This window comes from Euphorbia lathyris, chromosome 6 (genome assembly GCF_963576675.1).
Source record: "Euphorbia lathyris chromosome 6, ddEupLath1.1, whole genome shotgun sequence".
Taxonomy (NCBI): domain Eukaryota; kingdom Viridiplantae; phylum Streptophyta; class Magnoliopsida; order Malpighiales; family Euphorbiaceae; genus Euphorbia; species Euphorbia lathyris.
Genome location: NC_088915.1, coordinates 60,063,579 through 60,083,927, shown reverse-complemented (window position 1 = coordinate 60,083,927; position 20,349 = coordinate 60,063,579). Strand labels below are relative to the sequence as shown.

The window sequence follows — 20,349 nt, the reverse complement described above, 5'->3', positions numbered from 1 at the left end:
ATTAATTTTTATTCGTAAAATTCAATTCACACGTCGTGTGTCTAGGCTCAACACATCATATGAACTGTAAGGATTACTAATGCAATGGCTCAAACGACTCCACACGACATGTCGGGCATTCATGTGTGGTGTGAAGTCGAAGAAAAGTTTATATCCAAAAAAGTTTAATTCACACGACGTATATAGCCACATGTCGTGTGAAACATGAAAGTTGTAAACACACTGAGTCGAAAGGAGCCGCACGCCGTGTGAAACATGAAAGTTGTAAACCCACTGAGTCGAAAAGAGTCGCACGCCGTGTGAAACATGAAAGTTGTAAACCCACTGAGTCGAAAAGAGTCGCACGCCGTGTGAAATTAAAAGTAGAATCGCTATGGTCACGTTTTTAACGCTCGATATCATGGGTTTTGGTTGAGCAATGAAAGTTACGGGAGTGGGACATCACGACGAGCCAACGGGTCATTCTCGATTCTAAACATGTGCAAATGCCACCTATTACCTATGAACCCATGAATTTAGGAAGGAGTGGAAGAAATGACATGTGATGAGAGTAAAAATAGGAAGAATGTAGTGAATGGAAGAACTGGGAAGGTGATGAGAGTAAAATTAGGAAGAGCAGAAAGATGTTACAACTTTCGCATCCTGGAAAAACTATTAATATGAGCCAAAGTGTCTATTCCAAACCCCCAACAAAAACATCCAAACAACACAATACAATAACCTGACTTCATGTCCCATTTTCTTAAGCTTCTGACCCCCAAATTTCGTGCTTCCAAGCCTCTAATCCTTCATTAGCAACCTGTTTTGTAGTTCTAATTGTTCGTTTGTCAATCCCGAACCCGAAAGTTGTGCTAGAAGTTCATTAAAGTTAGTTCATGCTCCCTTTTAAACATTTTATCCAACAATTTTGTTTTAACTTTTTCGACCCCTTACAATCTGTTTCCGTCTCAAATTCTTATTTACACTTGTCCCTAACATCCTCAATTTAACTTTTGACTTTCGTTTTATCTCATTTTGTGCCCGAAATCTCATTTTACGAGCCATTTTTTGAACCCCAATTCCATTTCTCACATTCTACCCAACCATCTTCTTTTACTCGTTTGGACTCACTTAAGCTCGTTTTTGTCTGAAATCTTTGCTCTATTCTCATTTCGTATATCCAACTTTAATTTTAGGCTTTCGTTTTACTTCAATCCGGCTTCAAAAATTCATTTTACGAGCCATTCTTCGAATCCAAAACACATTCTTTTACCAAAAAATCTAGTTGTGCCCTATCTCCCAATTAAGTTAGGCCCTGTTCTTTTTTACTGAAATTAAATTAAATTAAATTAACTTAACTTAACTGAACTTAACTGAACTGAATGCTACTGAACTGAACTGAACTTAACTTAACTACACCAAATAATTCATTGAACTTAACTTAACTTAACTTAACTGAACTGAATGATGCTGAACTGAACTGAACTGAACTTAGGCCCTGTTCTTAGTTCAATTCATTTCAGTTCAATTCAATTCAGTTCAGTTCAATTCAGTTCAGTTCAGTTCAGTATTCAGTTTCAGCATCCAGTTTTAGCATTCAGTTTCATCATTCAGTAATTTATCATTATTTATTATATTATTATTATAATTATTATTATTATTTATCTATAATTTATCATTATTTATTATTATTATTACTATTTATACTTTATCATTATCTATAAATTAGATAAAAGTCAAGAAATGATAGTTTATTAAAGTATATATCGTTTAATAAAAAAATTAAAAATAAAGTATGCATCCATATTTAAAAATTAGGAATTGCATCCATATTATGAATTATTTCTAAAATTTACCGAATTTATCAATGTTAGCGATAAAATTGCACCATTTTAGACGTTAGGGGTAAAATTACTCCTGACCCAAAACGTTATGTTTGCACTTTAACCCTTAATTAGAATAAAAAGTTAAGAGTTTATATTCATATGAAAATTTGTATTTAATTTCATAGGCTTTAAATTATATGTAAATTTGTGTTTGTATGTAATTTGTATTTTTAATTTAAATTAGACTCATTTTTATTTAATTTTATAGGCTTTTATCGAGCCAAGATTTTATCAACCCGAGCTTTTATTTGATATTCAATTTAGTTTTATCTTTAATAATATATTTATTTATTATTGATATTATTAAATTTATTAGAACCATTATTATTATTATTATTATAGGTTTATTAATGTCCAATATTATCATTAAAATTATTTTAAAGTCTAATATCATCATTATTGTTAAGTTCGGTTAGGTTCGGTAGCATTCAGTTAAGTTCAGTAGCATTCAGTTAAATTCAGTTCAGTTCAGTATTCAGTAGCATTCAGTTCAGTTCAGTTCAATTCAATTCAGTTCAGTTTTTTTCAGCGATAAAGAACAGAGTTTTACTTATGCTGAAATTAAGTCAAAAAGAACAATGCCTTACTCGTTCAATTTCTAGTCATTATTCTCGAAACCTAAAAGACAAAGTCAGCCCCGCTCTTTACCAATTGTTCAAGTCTCTCATTTTGCTCGTTAATCTGAAATGGATTGCAACTCAAGGTCTTGTCAAAATAGCCAATTTTTTGCTTCAAGTTTGTTATTTTCATTTCAATTTCGATTTTGTTATTGTTATTTTAATTCTACATTTTAATTTCCATCTCTATTGTTAATTTGTTTATACTCAATTCTACAATTGATTTAGCTATATTTTGTATAGAAATAATTTCAATTGTAATTTCTTGCTTTCATTTTAGTGTTTGTAATCAAACTATTTTTCATCAATAAAATCAAATTTTTTCTAAAATCATCGTGTCAATTTTTTCTAAAATCATCGTGTCAATTTTGCATTTTGATTCCATTTATTTCACTCGTGATAATTTCTCTAAATTATCTAGCAAAACTTCTATACCAAAGCTAGGAACCTAAAGAGAGACGTTTTCAATCCCAGTGTCATTCGTCAATCGCTTTAATTAGATTTTAAGTTTTCACGCGCATCTTTTATAAACATAACTGTTCATAGTAATTGAGAATTAACCTCTCTGGCACGTTCACACCCAACCCACACGTGATAATATTGAAATTAGCGTTATTTGTTAAATATCACTAACAATATATATAATTAATATATTATTTATTTATTTCATCGTCATGTGATCCAATCAATTCGAGTCACTTAAGTAAACTAAATGATCCATAATCTAACTAAAAATAAAGTAAAATTATTATTAATTAACGAAAAAAAGAAAGGAAAAGAAAGGGTGATTTTCTATATTGCTTTTTAGAAATTGTAGATTGTATTGTTGATGAAAGAAATAAGATAAAGAGGACAAAAAGAGGAGTTAAGTTTGTTATTGGAGAAGAAAAAGTGGCTAGGAATTTGTGTTATCAATTACAAAAACGAAAAGGACAGAACTGTAACTGCGCTATACAAGTATGGGGAAAAATAAAAATAGAAAAGGACAGAACTGTAATTGCGCTATACAAGTATGTATTATGGGGGGAAATAAAAATAGAATGTTGAGAGTGGGATTTGAACCCACGCCCTTTCGGACCAGAACCTTAATCTGGCGCCTTAGACCAACTCGGCCATCTCAACTTTGATAAATGCTATTACATTGTGCTATATTTAAAGACAATCAATCAATATAATGGTGTGTGAACGCGACGTATATTAAGTAATTGAGGTGAAGTGGATTTTTTTAAAAATTGGGGATTTCCTTCCCACAGCTATTTCGCTTTTCTTTTGTTTGTTCACAGTTGCCCAACAGTGTAACTCAAATTAAAAAAAAAAATTTCGAGGTGAAGTGGATTTTTTAAATTTCAAAAAATTATTCATATGTCATGATTTTTTTATATAGTTTGTTCAATTTTTCGGTTCGAGACTCGTTAAACATTTTTAGATGGATTCTTTTCTAATGAAAACTTTCTAAGTATGTCGAGACTTGAACTCGAATTCTAACTTAAACGACTTGAGATCTGTAACCATTCAAACCAGCCTTAATTAGTATATCGTGATTTTCGGTATAAGAAAATGTGTCCTAATTATTTTTGAAAAAATTTCAATAAATTATTATCACAATTCATAGAATAAATAAATTGTACCCGACTCATATAAAAACATTCACTTTTTATTTTCAAGTTGACATTTTTTTGGTTATTGACTTTTGATTATTGGAATTTTTTCATTTCAAAATTATGGAAGAAAGTTTTGAGTATCCATTAATCCCAAAAAAAAATTTATGAAAATTGTATACGAAGTTTTATATTTTTATTCTGCAAAAGTATCAAAAAAAACAAATATCAATTGAACCATACATAGATCACCAAAAAAGCATCCAAAACACTTTCTGATAGTGAATCATGGATTTATCACGTGTATAATATGGTTGTGTCAATTGGGTCCATGTAACGTACAAAGTTTAATATACAATTAGTACTGTTCTCGCGCAATGTCAATTAAATTTTTATACAGAAATTTAACATTTTAATATTTTCTTAATTATATATCATTTGCATATAATGATAATAAATTTTTGTTTTTAAAATAATTTAAATTTACACAAAAAGATTATTTTAAAAAATAACTTCGTATAAATTTTTGTTTGAATATTTAATGACAAATTTAATGTAAGGAAATAAATACTGAAGTTTTTTTTATTAAAGATTGGTTAGCGAGGAAGGGTAAGCGGTGAACATCCCAGCTATGTTGGCACCCCCACAACAGACCCAAAAAAGCCCCGAACCAAATTTATTAAAATAGTAAATAAATGTCATAATACAAAAAGAATAAAGAATAAAATGAAGCCAAAGAATTAGGAAAAACGATAAACGCAACGTCCTACACGATCATGAAATAAATACTGAAGTTATTATTAAAATTTATAACCAAACCATTAGTGTAAGAAAATAAATACCAAAGTTATTACAAAAATTTATAACCAAAACATTAATATAAGCTAATAAATACCAAATTTATTACAAAAATTTATAACCAAAACATTAATGTAAGATAATAAATACCAAAGTTATTACAAAAATTTATGACCAAAATATTAATGTAAGGTAATAAATAACGAAATTTTTACAAAAAAAAAAATTGTAACCAAAATATTAATTTAACCGAAATATTAAAACACAAAAACTTCAAAAAAATCTAAAACTATGAAACTTTTGTGATTTAAAAAAAATACAAGAGACATTAATATCTAAACTTCTGATTTGTAATAAAACAAATCAACTGAAAAGTTTGAATAATTCATCAAATTAAAGTCTCTAGATCAATGTTTAAAACCTCAAAAATAAAAATAAATACCATAAACAATTCTAAATCCACAATATAAGTAAAAAACTTGATACAAGAGCAAGACCATAAGATTTTTCCATATTTAGAAAAAAAACACGATGTACTAAAAATATTAATAAACTAAAACATAAGAAAACAAACTTTAAAAGAATATTGATATTCAACTTAATGTCTCTTAATCAATTAATATTGATTTCTAAATCCTTGGAATAAAGTTAGCGAAAACCAAAAGAAAATTTTTTCATCGAAGTAAAATAAAATCTCAATGAATCTATCATGAGTAGCTCTGATACTACTTGTTGGAATTACTTATTGGAATTAGATCCACAAACCACAAGATTTAAAACGGAAGCTTACCTGAATCCATAGCGCAACGGATTGAAAAGAATCAGAGACGTCTTAGGTTTTTTTTTATTGGAAGTGTGGGGGGATAAAAGATAGGACATTCCAACTATGTTGGCACCCCCTATAAACTCTTATCCCAACCCATTTTATTAAAGAAAAAAAAGAAAATGTTCATACAAGAGTAAACTAAAGAAAAGCACGAAATTAATTAAAATGGAAACAAGCTCGTCCCCAAGCGTTGTCCCTAATTAAAAGCTGACAGAATTTCGGAGGCGAATCCCACCAATGGTTATCAGTGCTGACGCGGCCGTGGTTGGCAAGATGGTCCGCCACTTGGTTTCCCTCGCGATATATATGCGAAGCTGTGAATTGCATATGCTGCAGGATCCGGAGGCAGATCGACCACTCCGTTCTTAAATGCCAAGGGACCAGGCGAGTCTTCAACTTCAATGTATTTACCACGTCCACAGAATCACTTTCCAACCAAAGACTGTGCCATCCTCGTGCGTCTGCGTGTTTAATAGCTGCCATCGCTGCTTCGAGCTCAGCCATATGCGGGAAAAGCGAGTTCGAAGGAAAAGCGAACTCCCCAAGCCCTCTTCCCTGATGATTTCTGAATATTCCACCACATCTAGTGGTCGAGCTGACAACCGAGGCGTCGATGTTTGCTTTAACCCAACCTCGGGGCGGCAGTTGCCAATGAACAGAGATTAGACGAGGAGCCTTCTGTAGCCGAGGCTGAAGATCAAGTGATTGGAGAATCTGTCTTTCCACGATTCCCTGATGATTTCTGAATATTCCACCACATCCAGTGGTCGAGCTGACAACCGAGGCGTCGGTGTTTGCTTTAACCCAACCTCGGGGCGGCAGTTGCCAACGAACAGAGATTAGACGAGGAGCCTTCTGTAGCCGAGGCTGAAGATCAAATGATTGGAGAATCTGTCTTTCCACGATACAGTTCCAAACACTACCCTTTCCCCACCCAATCCGTTTGCCTGATCTGTCTCCATAATAGTCTAAGAGAGGCATGGATATTCAGATTAACATTTTCAAACAAACAATCATTCCTGGTTCTCCAGACGACCCAGATTACATTCACAATTGCACTCAGTCATAGTATCTGTGAACTAAATTTCATTGTAAATGTCTGAGCAACTGAGCAACTGACCTAGAGACGTCTTAGGTTGATTGGTCTTCTAGAGCTAAAAGCAACTAGCACATATACACTTGATGGGAGGCTGAAGATTTAGAATACTAATGCTCGAGGAACCATAACCTTCTATTTATAAAGAAAACCTAATAGTTGTAATTATTACTCAGCCCATCATAGAATTACTATATTACAACTGGATATCTATACAGAAATAAGTCCATACACATTATATATGTCTTATGTCCATAAACTAAATTAAATCATTTAACAAACAAATATATGATAACCCATAATTTTCCATTTACGGGTCAAATACATGAATACCATAATTAAATACAAAATTACAACTAAGTCATATCACCAAACTTAATTCTTAATATGTCATTATTCTCTATATATTATGATTTTAAACCATAATTTAAAAATTTTACACTCCAATTCATAAATCACAAACCCTAGAAAATATATTCTAGACTTCTAATTTATAAATTTTAATCCTTAAATATATTAAAAGTACTAATTTTACTAGTTTGACATAATCCAAAATTATAACTTGATATAGTTGTAAATAGTTTTTAAAACATGAATTTCTGTGCAATTTTCAATTTACTATATTATACATTTAAAGCCCACATTGTGGATTTTAATCCAACATTCAATTCATTCATATTGTTCACCTAAGTTTAGGTACTATTCAGTTTCCATGCTTATCGTTGATTTAGACATCAAAGCCGGGTTATCAGTTTCCTACACTCTTTGACCATTTTTCTATCTTATCTCAGACATTCTAAGAGTTTGTGAAACCTTAATTATCACAGTTTATCCATGATGTTTAATTAAGCTATTTCTCTTAAATGATAATTTGGTATTAAACTTGTAACTCTTTACTATGATCACATAATATCTCACACAACATCAGTTACAGACATGCTTTCAAGTCTCAATCATATAAACTTCAATTTCATATAAACTTTACATATTATACATAAGAGAAAGCGTTTATAATTTACAATACATGTTTAAGTCATTATCCTACATAGAGGATTTACAAAACAAAAGTACATCAAAATACTCCAAAATACCTAGGCGAGAATGGACTGACTGTCACACCCGGCCCTAAACGACCTCAATCGGCATCAGGCGTGAAATAGAAAGATCATAATCAATACTTAGGAGTCTCCAATTTATCCAAATATCATTATATTACAATCGCAATACCAAAGTTCTAACCATAATTCTAACACTGACACTGCCGTTACGACCCTAAACAAGAAGAACTACACCTAACCTGTAAAAATCTGTTGGCAAGAGGTGAAATGTCTACTCAATAAATCCTATCATCATACCTAGGTATTTCAGAATCTTAAACTCATAGAAAAGATGCTAAAACAACATACTAACCTTCAATTTATGTCTATCACCTAGTATGCTTCCTAACTTGACTTGTTTGGCTTGAAAATGGAAGAAATTGGAAGTGTTTTCTTTGAAGAGGTTTAGGGTATGTAAGATGAAGGTTTGCTGAAGCTATGGTCGAATTTTTTGCTGGAAATAATAAGAATTGAGTTGTGTACATCCTTTTAAAAGTGAAGAGATATAATTTGTCTTACTATTGGGTAACACATCATGCTTAGTGGGGTGCTTGCTCACAAACCTTCAATTCAGCCCTTCAAATGTGTCATTTAATCAATTAAGGACATATACATTCATTCATTTAAGTCTTAACTCAATTAACCAATCGTTACATCTTAACGACGTACTAATTGCCGATTAATCACATTATGTATATGAAAATTCCAATGTCAATGATATATGTATTCAATTATGAAAACATATATAAATGTGGGAAGATTCATCTATTACAGTTTTTGGGATGTTACAAAACTTTTGAACGTAAGTTTTTTTTATGAAACTTATGTATTTGACTAATAAATCTATTTATCAACTGAGTTGACTAAATTTTTAGGGGTAAATATGAAACTATTCCAACAAATAAGCGAAAAAAAACGGACAATAGCATGGCGAAAGTGAAACCACCTTCCAAATAAAGGCGGGATGCTAAGATGTATCCCAGGACTCTCCCAATGTAATAAAAAAAAAAAAAGTTGAATTGGTCAATTCCAAATTAATGTATAGTATAGATATTAAATTGCAAATTCAACCATTTATTCTTACAAATAACCACAACCCTACTTGCTTTTTTTGGACTGAAACGGTAAACAAAGTAAATGGTAATGAGATCTCATATTTACTTCTTTTAACGTAAAATTTAAACATATTCTTCTTCGTCTATTTAATCAATTTCCCCTGAAATGGTAAAGAAATAAAGAACCGGAATTTATTATAAAAACAGTGGAGGCAGTAAACCAACGGTAATATTCAGTTTGGCAGCTCGTTAAAGGGCAGTTTAGGAAATATAAAAAAAGTTAACGGAAACTCTATATAGTATACTATATTTTTCCAAATCAAAAAAAGAGAAAGATAAAAACTCTCTACAAAGGCGACCTTAGTGGGCTGCGAGTGCCTATTTCTTTCACCCCTTTCTTTCTCTCTCGATTCATACTCTGTCTTACCCTCTTTAAAGCTTTTTCCTTTATCTTTCTTTTCTCATTGGTTCGATAAAAATTCCCATTGCTTTATTTCATCAAGCACAGACCTTGATAGGGGGGATTCATTCATTTCATTTGATTCATTAGTAGATATCCATTTGATTTTTAGAGAGGTAAGCAATGGCGGAAGCTGTAAAGCCGGAAGAGATAACTCATCCCCCAATGGATCAACTTCAAGGTTTAGAATACTGTATTGACTCTAATCCATCTTGGGGTATGCCTATTTTTCCAATTTGATTTTCTGGTTTTGGTAAAGTATTCAACTTTATAGTACTAATTTTGAACTTATGTGATGTGAGAGCAGGAGAAGCTATTGCTTTGGGTTTCCAGCATTACATTTTGGCATTAGGAACTGCTGTTATGATTCCTTCATTTCTTGTTCCATTAATGGGTGGTGATCATGTGAGTCTATTTACTAATTTTATCCTAATTTTGGAAACATTGCTGATAATGAAAAGTTAAAGAACTCCTTTTTTTTTTGTTCTTGTGTTTGGTTGGATGATTACATTACAGGGTGACAAAATAAGAGTAGTACAGACTCTATTATTTGTGGAAGGGATAAATACATTGATTCAGACACTGTTTGGAACTCGGTTGCCAACAGTGATTGGTGGATCTTATGCATTTATGGTCCCTATCATATCAATAATTCATGACCCTTCATTGCTGAGCATACAGGACACTCACGTGGTTAGTCTCAATTTTTCTCTCCTATCTTAGGGCTTTGTTTTTCTTCATCTTCATCTTCCCATTCACATTACATTTGCTTTATTTCATCAGTAAAGTTGTATTCCATTGGTGACAAAATCGAGAGCTTTTTATGGTCAATGTATGTGTGTCCCACATGCTTAATCACTTTTCATTGCTACTTAATAGTGAAACATTGTACATGTATATTTAGGGGTCTCAAATGGGTTTTGGCGGGGTGCCATTTGTATAATGTAATAAAATTGATAATCATGTCCGTTCGTTTGTCTTTGTAAATCGTGTTTCGTGTTAACATGTATATTTGGGGGTCTCAAAATAGGTTATGGTGGGGCGCCATTTGTATAAATGCAATAAAATTGATAATCATGTAGGTTGTTTGTTTTGTAAATCGTGCTTTCGTGTTATAAATTTTCGATTCCTAAACATTGGTATTTTTCCAATTGGAGTAAGTAATAAGGGTTTCATAATAATGCAGAGATTTCTTAGCACCATGAGAGCAGTGCAAGGTGCTCTAATAGTATCATCAAGCATACAAATAATTTTGGGGTACAGTCAGTTGTGGGCCATTTGCTCCAGGTACTGCTGTCTGTCTCACTAGTGTTTTTTAGTCTCATATTACAGAAAAAATGTCTTTTTCTTATAAATTCTTATTTATTAAAGCTTATTTTTATAAACCCTTTTCAGGTTTTTTAGTCCACTTGGAATGGTTCCTGTTATTTCATTAGTGGGCTTTGGTCTATTTGATAGAGGCTTCCCTGTGGTAAGTAAAGTTCACTGCTTTTTTATTCCTTTGCCTCAATTTCTCAAGACTGTTATTCCAGCTAGGGTTTTAAATTCTCATTCATGAATGTAATGTCAGGTTGGACATTGTGTGGAAATTGGCATTCCCATGCTTATCCTATTCGTGGCCTTCTCCCAGGTATTTTACAATTATTCCCTTCTTTCAATTGGTTGCTCTCCATTTATCAAAATGGTCAATAAGTTTATGTAGAAAGAACATATCTTTCTAATTCTGATCAAATTCGGTTTTGTTTTTTGATAGTACTTGAAGAACTTTCAGCTGAAACAACTACCAATACTGGAACGGTTTGCTCTGATTATATCAATTACAGTGATATGGGCATATTCACACCTTTTGACAGCCAGTGGTGCCTACAAACATCGACCGGAGCTTACCCAAGTTAATTGTCGAACCGACAAGGCCTATCTCATTTCATCCGCTCCATGGTTTGTAACTCAATCTGCTTCAACATTTAGATATAGGAAAACTGTGACAGAATTTAAAATTGAATTCAATCTTGTCAATGGCTAACTCTTGACATACATTTTGCATTTAGGATAAAGATTCCTTATCCTCTTCAGTGGGGTGCTCCTACTTTTGATGCTGGTCATTGTTTTGGAATGATGGCTGCTGTTATAGTCTCATTAATTGAGGTACTTGTAGATATCTATTAAGCTTATTCATCCTTAATTCAAGTAAGTAAAACTAAAGCTTATTCATACTTGTAGTCAACTGGAGCATATAAGGCTGCTTCGCGTCTAGCAAGTGCCACTCCGCCTCCTGCGCATGTTCTTAGTCGTGGTATTGGCTGGCAGGGCATAGGGATCCTTCTCAACGGACTCTTTGGAACATTAAGTGGCTCAACTGTCTCTGTGTAAGTATTTGAGATTAATATCCTTCACATTTATTCATTGTTGGTTCATATTCCGGAAGTTTGGACTAATAATTGAGAAATTAAACAGAGAAAACATCGGCCTGCTTGGAAGTACTCGTGTTGGCAGCCGCAGGGTTATCCAAATCTCAGCTGGTTTTATGATTTTCTTCTCAATGTTAGGTGAGCGAATGCAATAATGCAATGACATAGTGTAATTCTTCAATTTATTCTCTTAAAGATCTCACCTTTGTTTGTTGCATCTGAACTTTCTGCAGGAAAATTTGGAGCTTTATTTGCATCAATACCTTTCCCTATTTTTGCCGCGGCTTATTGTGTTCTATTTGGTCTTGTTGGTGAGTGTTGTTGCCCTCTATTATCTTCATCTGTGTTTTTCATTACTAATTTTGCTATGGTTTTTACAGCTTCTGTGGGATTGTCATTTTTGCAATTCACAAATATGAACTCAATGAGGAACCTATTCATCACTGGTGTAGCTTTGTTTCTTGGCTTATCTATCCCTGAATACTTCAGAGAATACACATCCAAGGCCTTTCATGGTCCTGCACATACAAGAGCTGGATGGGTAATTTTTTCAAAAACTACTTGTTTCAGTTGCTGTTTTGATCATCTGGCACTAATTTGATCATCTCTATGGTGTTTTTGATATGCAGTTCAATGATTTCTTGAATACCATATTCTTCTCATCACCAACTGTTGCATTGATTGTTGCTGTGTTCTTGGATAATACACTTGAATACAAAGATAGTGCTAGAGATAGAGGAATGCCATGGTGGGTTAAGTTCAGGACATTCAAGGGAGACAGTAGGAATGAAGAATTCTATACTCTTCCTTTCAATCTTAATCGGTTCTTCCCGCCGTCATGAAGAACGGGGTTTTGTTATCAGAGAAAAGGTTGTTAGAGGAAAAACATCATTTCCATATAAGGATTGGTATGGTGAATGCAGCTGAAGTGAGGAAGAGGGAAATGTTTTTTGTATTATAATGACTCGCTATTTCGGGTTGGTTATAATTTATTTGATTTCATCATCTCCTGCTTTCAGCAATATTAGTAACGAGAAGCTAGTATTAGAGTGAGGAACATAGATGAGATATAAAAGGGAAAGCTCATAATATTATTCAGGGCTAAACAACTACATGACAGAAATCTGCTTACAAAATAGAAAATCAGATACTATGACTTTCAAACAAAAAACAGTGCATTAAGTCACAAAACTCAACACTTCATCGCATATAAACAAAGATTCAAAAGTTAGAGGACCTATTTGGAATTATCCGTTAGTTATTATGTTTGTTTATTCTATTTTGCTATATCCTTGCATTTGTGTTTATGCAATTGGTGTTTCCCTAAATGCTAGTGTAGTGAAAAGTAGAATAACAGTTATAAAGTTAGAGATTTTTGTTGGTCGCTTGCTAGATAATATTAGTTCAAAAGGGTGAATGGAACTATCAGGTAATTTTAAGCTTTTATAAATTTTCTCGCTTTGTTTGCACAACTTTATTAAGCACAGAAACAAGATAATTAATATCAAGAGGCTGGTTCAAAATAAACAGAGAAGGTTGTTTAAGAGACCAGTTCTGATCTTAATTATCAACTTTGAGTTTGTTTTTTAGGTTGGACAGAATTTCTGTCAAACCCGACCTAAAATAAGATCAGATATTATATAAACCAGTAGCAGTATCTCTCAAATAAGGAGAAAAATCAAGCAAAAACCAAATTCTAATGTTAAGCTCAAATGACCAACATATGTCATTTCCAGCATAACTTTTTCATACGGAGTCCGATTAAGACGATTCAAAAACCCCTGGAAACGTAAGATAATAATAAAGAACTTTCATTTAGGACTCCATGACAGACTCGGCCTATATCTGGTCGAAAAATGCATCACAAGATTCAAGTACGAATCTGATTTTCCAGCATCACCTATATAGACAAGTTATGACTTACTCATAACCCATATCACAGTATTCCACAAATTCTCAACTTCAGCTAATTATATATATATCTACATGTAGACAGTACAAACCAAACAAAAGGACACTGCCAAAAACAAGTTCTTCAAGTGTCCGTATACTATCCACATATATGTACATGAACAAAATGGATGCAATACCCTAGAGACGACTTGCACCTCGTAGCTGTAACCGAACCTCGCCCTAGGATCGAGTACCCCTCTCGGTACCTTGCACTTCTTCGCCTAAAACAAAACATTAAAAACATTTGAAAAACATGAGACAAAAATCTCAATGAGAAACTATTAGCTATAGAAATCAACTTTACTTAACATAACTACTTATATATACATTTATAAAGGATTTAATCAAAACCTTGTAAAATATACTCAAAACTAAAGTTCATAATAGGATCAATGTATTAAACCAAAATATATAATCTTGTATCCATTCTTGAGTTCATCCCCTGATAATTCAAATCACAATTCAAAACATGTATGAGACGTCTCTTAACATTGCCTATCCCATATGGTCTTACCCAACACTTCACTGCCATACCCAATAGGTCTTCAGACTGTGTACACAGGCCATATTTCTCACTAAATATGGTCTTTAAAATTAAATCCACCATACCGGACTACTCTCAATGGATACCAAACATTGAATTCCATATATATATAGATTGAAACCAAAAACATATATGTATATATGTATATACTTCACTTGATCATAATCAAGTTCACAAGTGTTCAATTCTCCAAAATATCAATCGTTAATCAAATAAAATTCCAAAATTAATCAACCAACGAAACCTCAAATCAATATAACCTAGTAAAAGCTGTAATTCATATTTAAACATAGTCAATAGTTCATTTGAACTATAATTTCGCAAGATTGTGAAAAACCTCAATTTTACAAAATTCCAGCATAACCCTAAAATATCAAGTTCTGGGAATTCTTTGATTATATATATATATATATATATATATATATATATATATATATATATATATATATATATATATATATATATATATATATATATATATATATATCTATATAGTTGATAGTGACTTACCTTAGCTATGAATTGAAGAAAATACACCCGTTCAATTCTCCGCTAAATCAGTCTAAGACGTTTCCCCTCCAAACACTTCCGAAATTCAGAAACTCTTCGGTTAGGATTTAGATCTATGCCTAAGGATGCTATAGTTTAAGTTTCAAGTGATTTGGACGGTCGAATCTCCGCAAATCAAAGAAACGGTAGAGAAACGGTCGAAGAACGATTAAAAGAAAAAGAAACAGAGAAGAAAAGGAAGGAAAAGACGATGATGTCGAGAGTCTGGAACATTTGGGATTTATATCCCAAATTTGTCAAATATCTCTTTTGGTCCTCCATCTTTATATAATCTTTTAATACTTACCCTAAACTTTTAATTTACACCTAAACTCATCGAATTAACTCCAAATTTTTCCTATAACACCAAATAAAAATCACATACCCCATAATTATCATATATATTAATATCTAGATATAAATTCTAGAAATTTAGACACGGACGTGACAGTCCTCCCCACCTTAAGAAATTTCGTCCACGAAATTGTACTTACCCGTCTAGGTGAATAAATGGGGATATTGTTGTCTCATATCCTCCTCTCTTTCCCAGGTTGCTTCCTCACGAGAGTGTCTGTGCCACATAATTTTAACAAGTGGTATGGTTTTGTTCCTGAGGACTTTCTGTTCTCTAGCTAAGATAGCTACTAGTTCTTCTTTATAGGACAAGTCTTCAGATAATTCAATTGGCTGCTCTTGAATAATGTGATTCGGATCACTCCTATACCTCCTTAGCATTGAAACATGGAATACATCATGTATATTAGAGAGATTCTGAGGCAATCGTAATCGATATGCAACTGGCCCAACTCTTTCCACAACTTCATATGGACCAATGAATCTAGGACTCAACTTCCCTTTCTTGCCAAATCGAAGTAAACCCTTCCACGGTGATACTTTCAGAAATACTCTGTCTCCCACATCATATTCAATTGGTCTCCGTTTCAGATCTGCATAGCTCTTTTGTCTGTCTTGTGCTTCTTTTAACTTCTGTTGTATGATTTGCACCTTTTCTGTTGTCAACTGCACTATCTCAGGCCCTAATAACTGTCTCTCGCCTACTTCAGACCAACATAATGGAGTTCTACATCTTCTTCCATATAAGGCTTCATAAGGTGCCATATCAATACTAGATTGATAACTGTTATTATATGCAAACTCCATTAAAGGCAAATGTACATCCCAACTACTTTGAAAATTCAAAATGCTAGCTCTCAGCATATCTTCCAAAGTTTGAATGGTACGCTCACTCTGACCGTCAGTCTGTGGATGGAAAGCTGTACTGAAATTCAATCTTGTGCCTAATGCATCCTGAAAACTAGGCCAAAACCTTGATGTAAAGCGAGGATCCCTGTCAGAAACAATAGAAACTGGTACACCATGAAGTCTAACAATCTCCTTGATATACAACTGTGCCAGCTTCTCTAAAGAAAAAGTCACTTTCATCGGAAGAAAGTGGGATGATTTTGTTAATCTATCCACAATTACCCATATAGAATCATTACCATATTGTGTACGAGGTAATCCACTGACAAAATCCATTGTAATATGTTCCCACTTCCATTCAGGAATAGGAAGTGGTTGTAAAGTACCAGCAGGTCGTTGATGTTCTGCTTTGACTTGTTGGCAACTTAAACATCTACCCACATATTCAGCTATTTCCCTTTTCATTCCTTTCCACCAGAAATGCTCTCGAAGATTTCTGTACATTTTAGTACTCCCAGGGTGCATTGCATATGACGAATCATGAGCTTCTTCTAATATCTCCTTCTTGATATCGTGAACATTCGGAACACACATTCTGTCTCCAAACATTAACATGCCATCTTCTGTTACTTTATATTCAATCTTCTTCCCCTCGCTCACGTCTTTTCTGATTTATTCTAAAAATTCATCTTGATTTTGAGCTTCTTTAATTCTGTCTCGAAGAATTGGTCTCACCTTCAACATTGCACATAATACTGCCTCATCTCCACAAACCAGTTCAACATTCAAAGCTCTCATATCAAGCAATAAAGACATTCTCACTGATTGTTTATAACTCAAACTTCCAACGTTCTTGCGACTCAAAGCATCAGCTACAACATTAGCTTTACCAGGATGGCATTCAATAGTCAGGTCATAGTCTTTCAATAACTCAAGCCATCTTCTTTGCCTCAAATTCAATTCCTTCTGTGTCATTATGTATTTCAGACTTTTATGGTCAGTGAATATTAGACACTTTTCACCATAAAGATAATGTCTCCAAATCTTTAAAGCAAACACCACGGCAGCTAATTCAAGATCATGTGTCGGGTAATTCAATTCGTGTGGCCTTAATTGTCGTGACGCATAAGCAATAACATTATCATTCTGCATCAATACAATCCCGAGACCTTGCTTTGATGCATCACTGTACACTGTATAACCTTCACCCACTACAGGTAGTGCTAACACAGGAGCACTGATAAGTCTTGTCTTTAATATATCAAAACTTTCTTGACATTCAGGTGTCCACTCAAATTTAACACCCTTCCGCAGTAATCGTGTCATCGGACAAGCTATAAGTGAGAATCCTTTCACAAATCTTCTGCAATAACCCGCTAATCCTAGGAAACTACGTACTTCATGTACATTCGACGGTGCTTCCCATTTAGCTACAGCTTCAACTTTCTTAGGATCAACTAAAATTCCCCTAGCTGATACCACATGACCTAAAAACATCATTTCATCAAGCCAAAACTCACATTTGCTAAATTTTGCATACAATTGTTTCTCCCTTAGAATATGCAAAACTGTTCTCAAATGCTTACTGTGATTTTCCTTATCCTTAGAATACACAAGAATATCATCGATAAACACAATCACAAATGTATCTAAGTAAGGTTTAAAAATCCTATTCATAAGGTCCATAAAAGCAGCAGGTGCATTAGTTAATCCAAATGGCATAACCAAAAATTCATAATGCCCGTATCGAGTTCTAAAAGCTGTTTTCTGAACATCCTCTTCTCTGACCTTCAATTGATGATACCCAGTTCTCAAGTCAATTTTTGAAAATATGGTTGCTCCTTGCAATTGATCAAACAAATCGTCAATTCTAGGTAATGGATACTTGTTACGAATAGTAACCTTGTTCAGTTGACGATAATCAATGCATAACCGCATTGTACCATCCTTCTTTTTTACAAACAAAACTGGAGCTCCCTATGGTGATACACTAGGTCGAATATACCCCTTATCTAATAACTCCTGCAACTGCACTTTCAATTCTTTCATTTCTGCTGGTGCCATTCTATATGGTGCAAGTGATATAGGAGCGGTACCAGGCTGCAAATCAATTGCAAACTCTACTTCTCTTACTGGTGGTAACCCTGGTATTTCATCCGGAAAGACATCTGGATACTCATTCACAATTGGCACATCTTCCAATTTGGGAGATTCTTTATTACTATCTACCACATATGCCAAGAAAGCGTCACATCCTTTCCTTAGCATTTTCATAGCTGTCATAACTGTGACTATACTTCTACGTACACCTCTCTCACCATGAAACACATATCCCTCTCCACTAGCTAATACTAGATTAACTTTCTTTTTCGAACAATCTACCATTGCTTGATATTTAGATAAGGAATCCATGCCTAAGATGACATCAAATGTTTGCACCATCAAAGGTATCAAATTCACATGTATAAAAGACTCCCCTAACTTCACCTCACAATTAGGATATACATGTGTACATACTAAAGATTCTCCCATAGGCATGCTAACAGTTAAATGTTCTGGCATAAGTTTTGACTCCCAAATTATATCAGACATAAATAATGGAGACACAAAAGAATGTGTAGCACCAGGATCAATAAGCAGATAAGCATCTTTTCCAAATAAAGAAATCGTACCAGTGATAACTTCTGCAGATGCAACAGCTTCTTGTGGAGTCATAGCAAAAGCTCGAGGTTGAGTTGCAGCTCTATCTGACTGATTACCCTGATTCCTAGCTCCTTGAGAAGTATTACCAGCTCCTCTTCCCATGTTATTACCTCTACCATTACCCCGATTATTTCCTCTCCCAAACAAATTACCTCTACTTCCTCTGTCAGTCTGTAATCCTCTACCCCTTCCAGCTCTATTCAGTTTAGGACATCTAGTACGTACATGTCCTTCCTCACCACACTCATAACAAACAATTCGTCTTTGTGGTTCAGTTGTCCTCCATGAAGGACAATCCCTCCTTAAGTGACCACTTCCGCCACACTGAAAACACTGTAATGTTCTCTTTCTGCATTCACCTGAATGAAATTGCCCACACTGACTACACTTTAAAACATTACCACTACTAGCAATTGAAGGACTGTGTGAAGCTTGGCTAAAAGTATCAGGTGCTCGAAAAGTACTACGATTCACAAATGCTCCTCTTGAAGCCTGACTTTGTATCTGACTACCCCGAAACTGAGATGGTCCTCCTCTAGCAAACTTTGATCTCCCAACCTCCTCTGACTGCTTTTGACTAGTCTCTGATTCTAACTTCCCCTTTAACTTTTCTTTCTGTAATGCTTTCTCTACCCAACCACGATAATGTACACCCTCGTATAAACTCAGCTCATTCTGATAAAATGCACTCAATCCATCCTTAAATCTCTCACATTTCACTTCCTCAGTAGGAAACCACTGACTAGCATAACGGTATAAATCATCGAACTTGTCCACATACTCTTTCACAGCCAAAGTCCCCTGTTTCAAATTAAAGAACTCATTTCTCTTCGCTTTCTGGAATGTTTCAGTCAGATATTCTCTCATGAATTCACGTTTGAAAACTCCCCAATTCAAACCTTCAGGATACAAACCCCTGACTCGAGTTAACCATGCATCTGCTGGTCCATGTAATAAACCAAACACAACCCTGACTTTATCCTCATCCCGTAACTGCATAGTACTAAAGGCTTTTTCTGTAGCATTTAACCAATTATCAGCTTCCTCAGAGTCAATGGTACCTTTGAAATCAAATGCCCCACAATTTTTGGCATCCTCAATCAGTTCACTGGGCCTTCTATGTGCTTCCCGTGTTTCCATCATGGTAACAAAAGCTTCAACTAAAGCTCGGGGTTCAAGTTGTACTACTTGTGGCATTGCAGCTTGTGGAGCCACATATGGTGCAGGTTGTTCAGCTGGAAGATTAACAGGTCGACGTGGAGGCAATGGTTGTTGTTGTCTTTGAGGTTGGTTAATGGGTGGAACTCTAGCATCAGAAGCTTCACTATCCCCTATGCCCTCAAGACCCCATCCTAACTCGCTTCTTTCCTCATCTCTACCTCTACCTCTACCTCTATTTAGAGGCGGTCGGCCACGCGGTCGTCTCGGATGCATCTATATGATAAAGACACAATTATAATTATATGTAGATATATGAGATGCATGAATGTCAAGTGTGCAACACAAGAAATACAAAGAATCATATTAGATTACCTATATATCCACTTATGGATATGGATTAAACCTATGCTCTGATA

The 20,349-nt window shown here is 34.1% G+C and overlaps 2 protein-coding genes and 1 non-coding gene across 3 annotated transcripts; 1 reads left to right on the top strand and 2 right to left on the bottom strand.

Annotated features, from left to right (window-relative positions):
- Nucleotides 1-3,523: 3,523 nt before the first annotated feature.
- On the bottom strand, nucleotides 3,524-3,604 carry TRNAL-AAG (transfer RNA leucine (anticodon AAG)). The gene has a single exon. It is a non-coding gene; the product is annotated as a tRNA-Leu (tRNA).
- A 5,689-nt stretch (nucleotides 3,605-9,293) lies between these two features.
- LOC136234007 (nucleobase-ascorbate transporter 2) lies at nucleotides 9,294-12,825 on the top strand. The gene is made up of 13 exons (XM_066023754.1): nucleotides 9,294-9,629; nucleotides 9,720-9,817; nucleotides 9,929-10,105; nucleotides 10,599-10,699; nucleotides 10,808-10,883; nucleotides 10,983-11,042; nucleotides 11,166-11,350; nucleotides 11,461-11,557; nucleotides 11,633-11,778; nucleotides 11,867-11,958; nucleotides 12,054-12,131; nucleotides 12,201-12,361; nucleotides 12,450-12,825. The coding sequence occupies exons 1-13, from the start codon at nucleotides 9,536-9,538 to the stop codon at nucleotides 12,660-12,662; spliced, it is 1,578 nt and encodes a 525-aa protein (XP_065879826.1). The 5' UTR covers nucleotides 9,294-9,535; the 3' UTR covers nucleotides 12,663-12,825.
- An 890-nt stretch (nucleotides 12,826-13,715) lies between these two features.
- LOC136233705 (uncharacterized) lies at nucleotides 13,716-20,206 on the bottom strand. Its single transcript, XM_066023415.1, has 2 exons — nucleotides 18,742-20,206; nucleotides 13,716-13,994 (listed from the first exon to the last, which is right to left on the bottom strand). Exons 1-2 carry the CDS (start codon nucleotides 20,204-20,206, stop codon nucleotides 13,954-13,956), a joined length of 1,506 nt encoding a protein of 501 aa, XP_065879487.1. The 3' UTR covers nucleotides 13,716-13,953.
- Between the last annotated feature and the right edge of the window lie 143 nt (nucleotides 20,207-20,349).

Bases quoted from the DNA above. Each gene is read 5' to 3' on its own strand.
- LOC136234007 (XM_066023754.1), top strand. From the start codon at position 9,536: ATGGCGGAAGCTGTAAAGCCGGAAGAGATAACTCATCCCCCAATGGAT. The intron at 11,558-11,632 runs GTACTTGTAGAT...TCATACTTGTAG, and splicing joins TTATAGTCTCATTAATTGAG to TCAACTGGAGCATATAAGGC. The intron at 12,362-12,449 runs GTAATTTTTTCA...TTTGATATGCAG, and splicing joins CACATACAAGAGCTGGATGG to TTCAATGATTTCTTGAATAC.
- LOC136233705 (XM_066023415.1), bottom strand. From the start codon at position 20,206: ATGCATCCGAGACGACCGCGTGGCCGACCGCCTCTAAATAGAGGTAGA. The intron at 13,995-18,741 runs GTACGATTTCTT...GTTTTGTTTTAG, and splicing joins ATCTGCAGAAGTTATCACTG to GCGAAGAAGTGCAAGGTACC.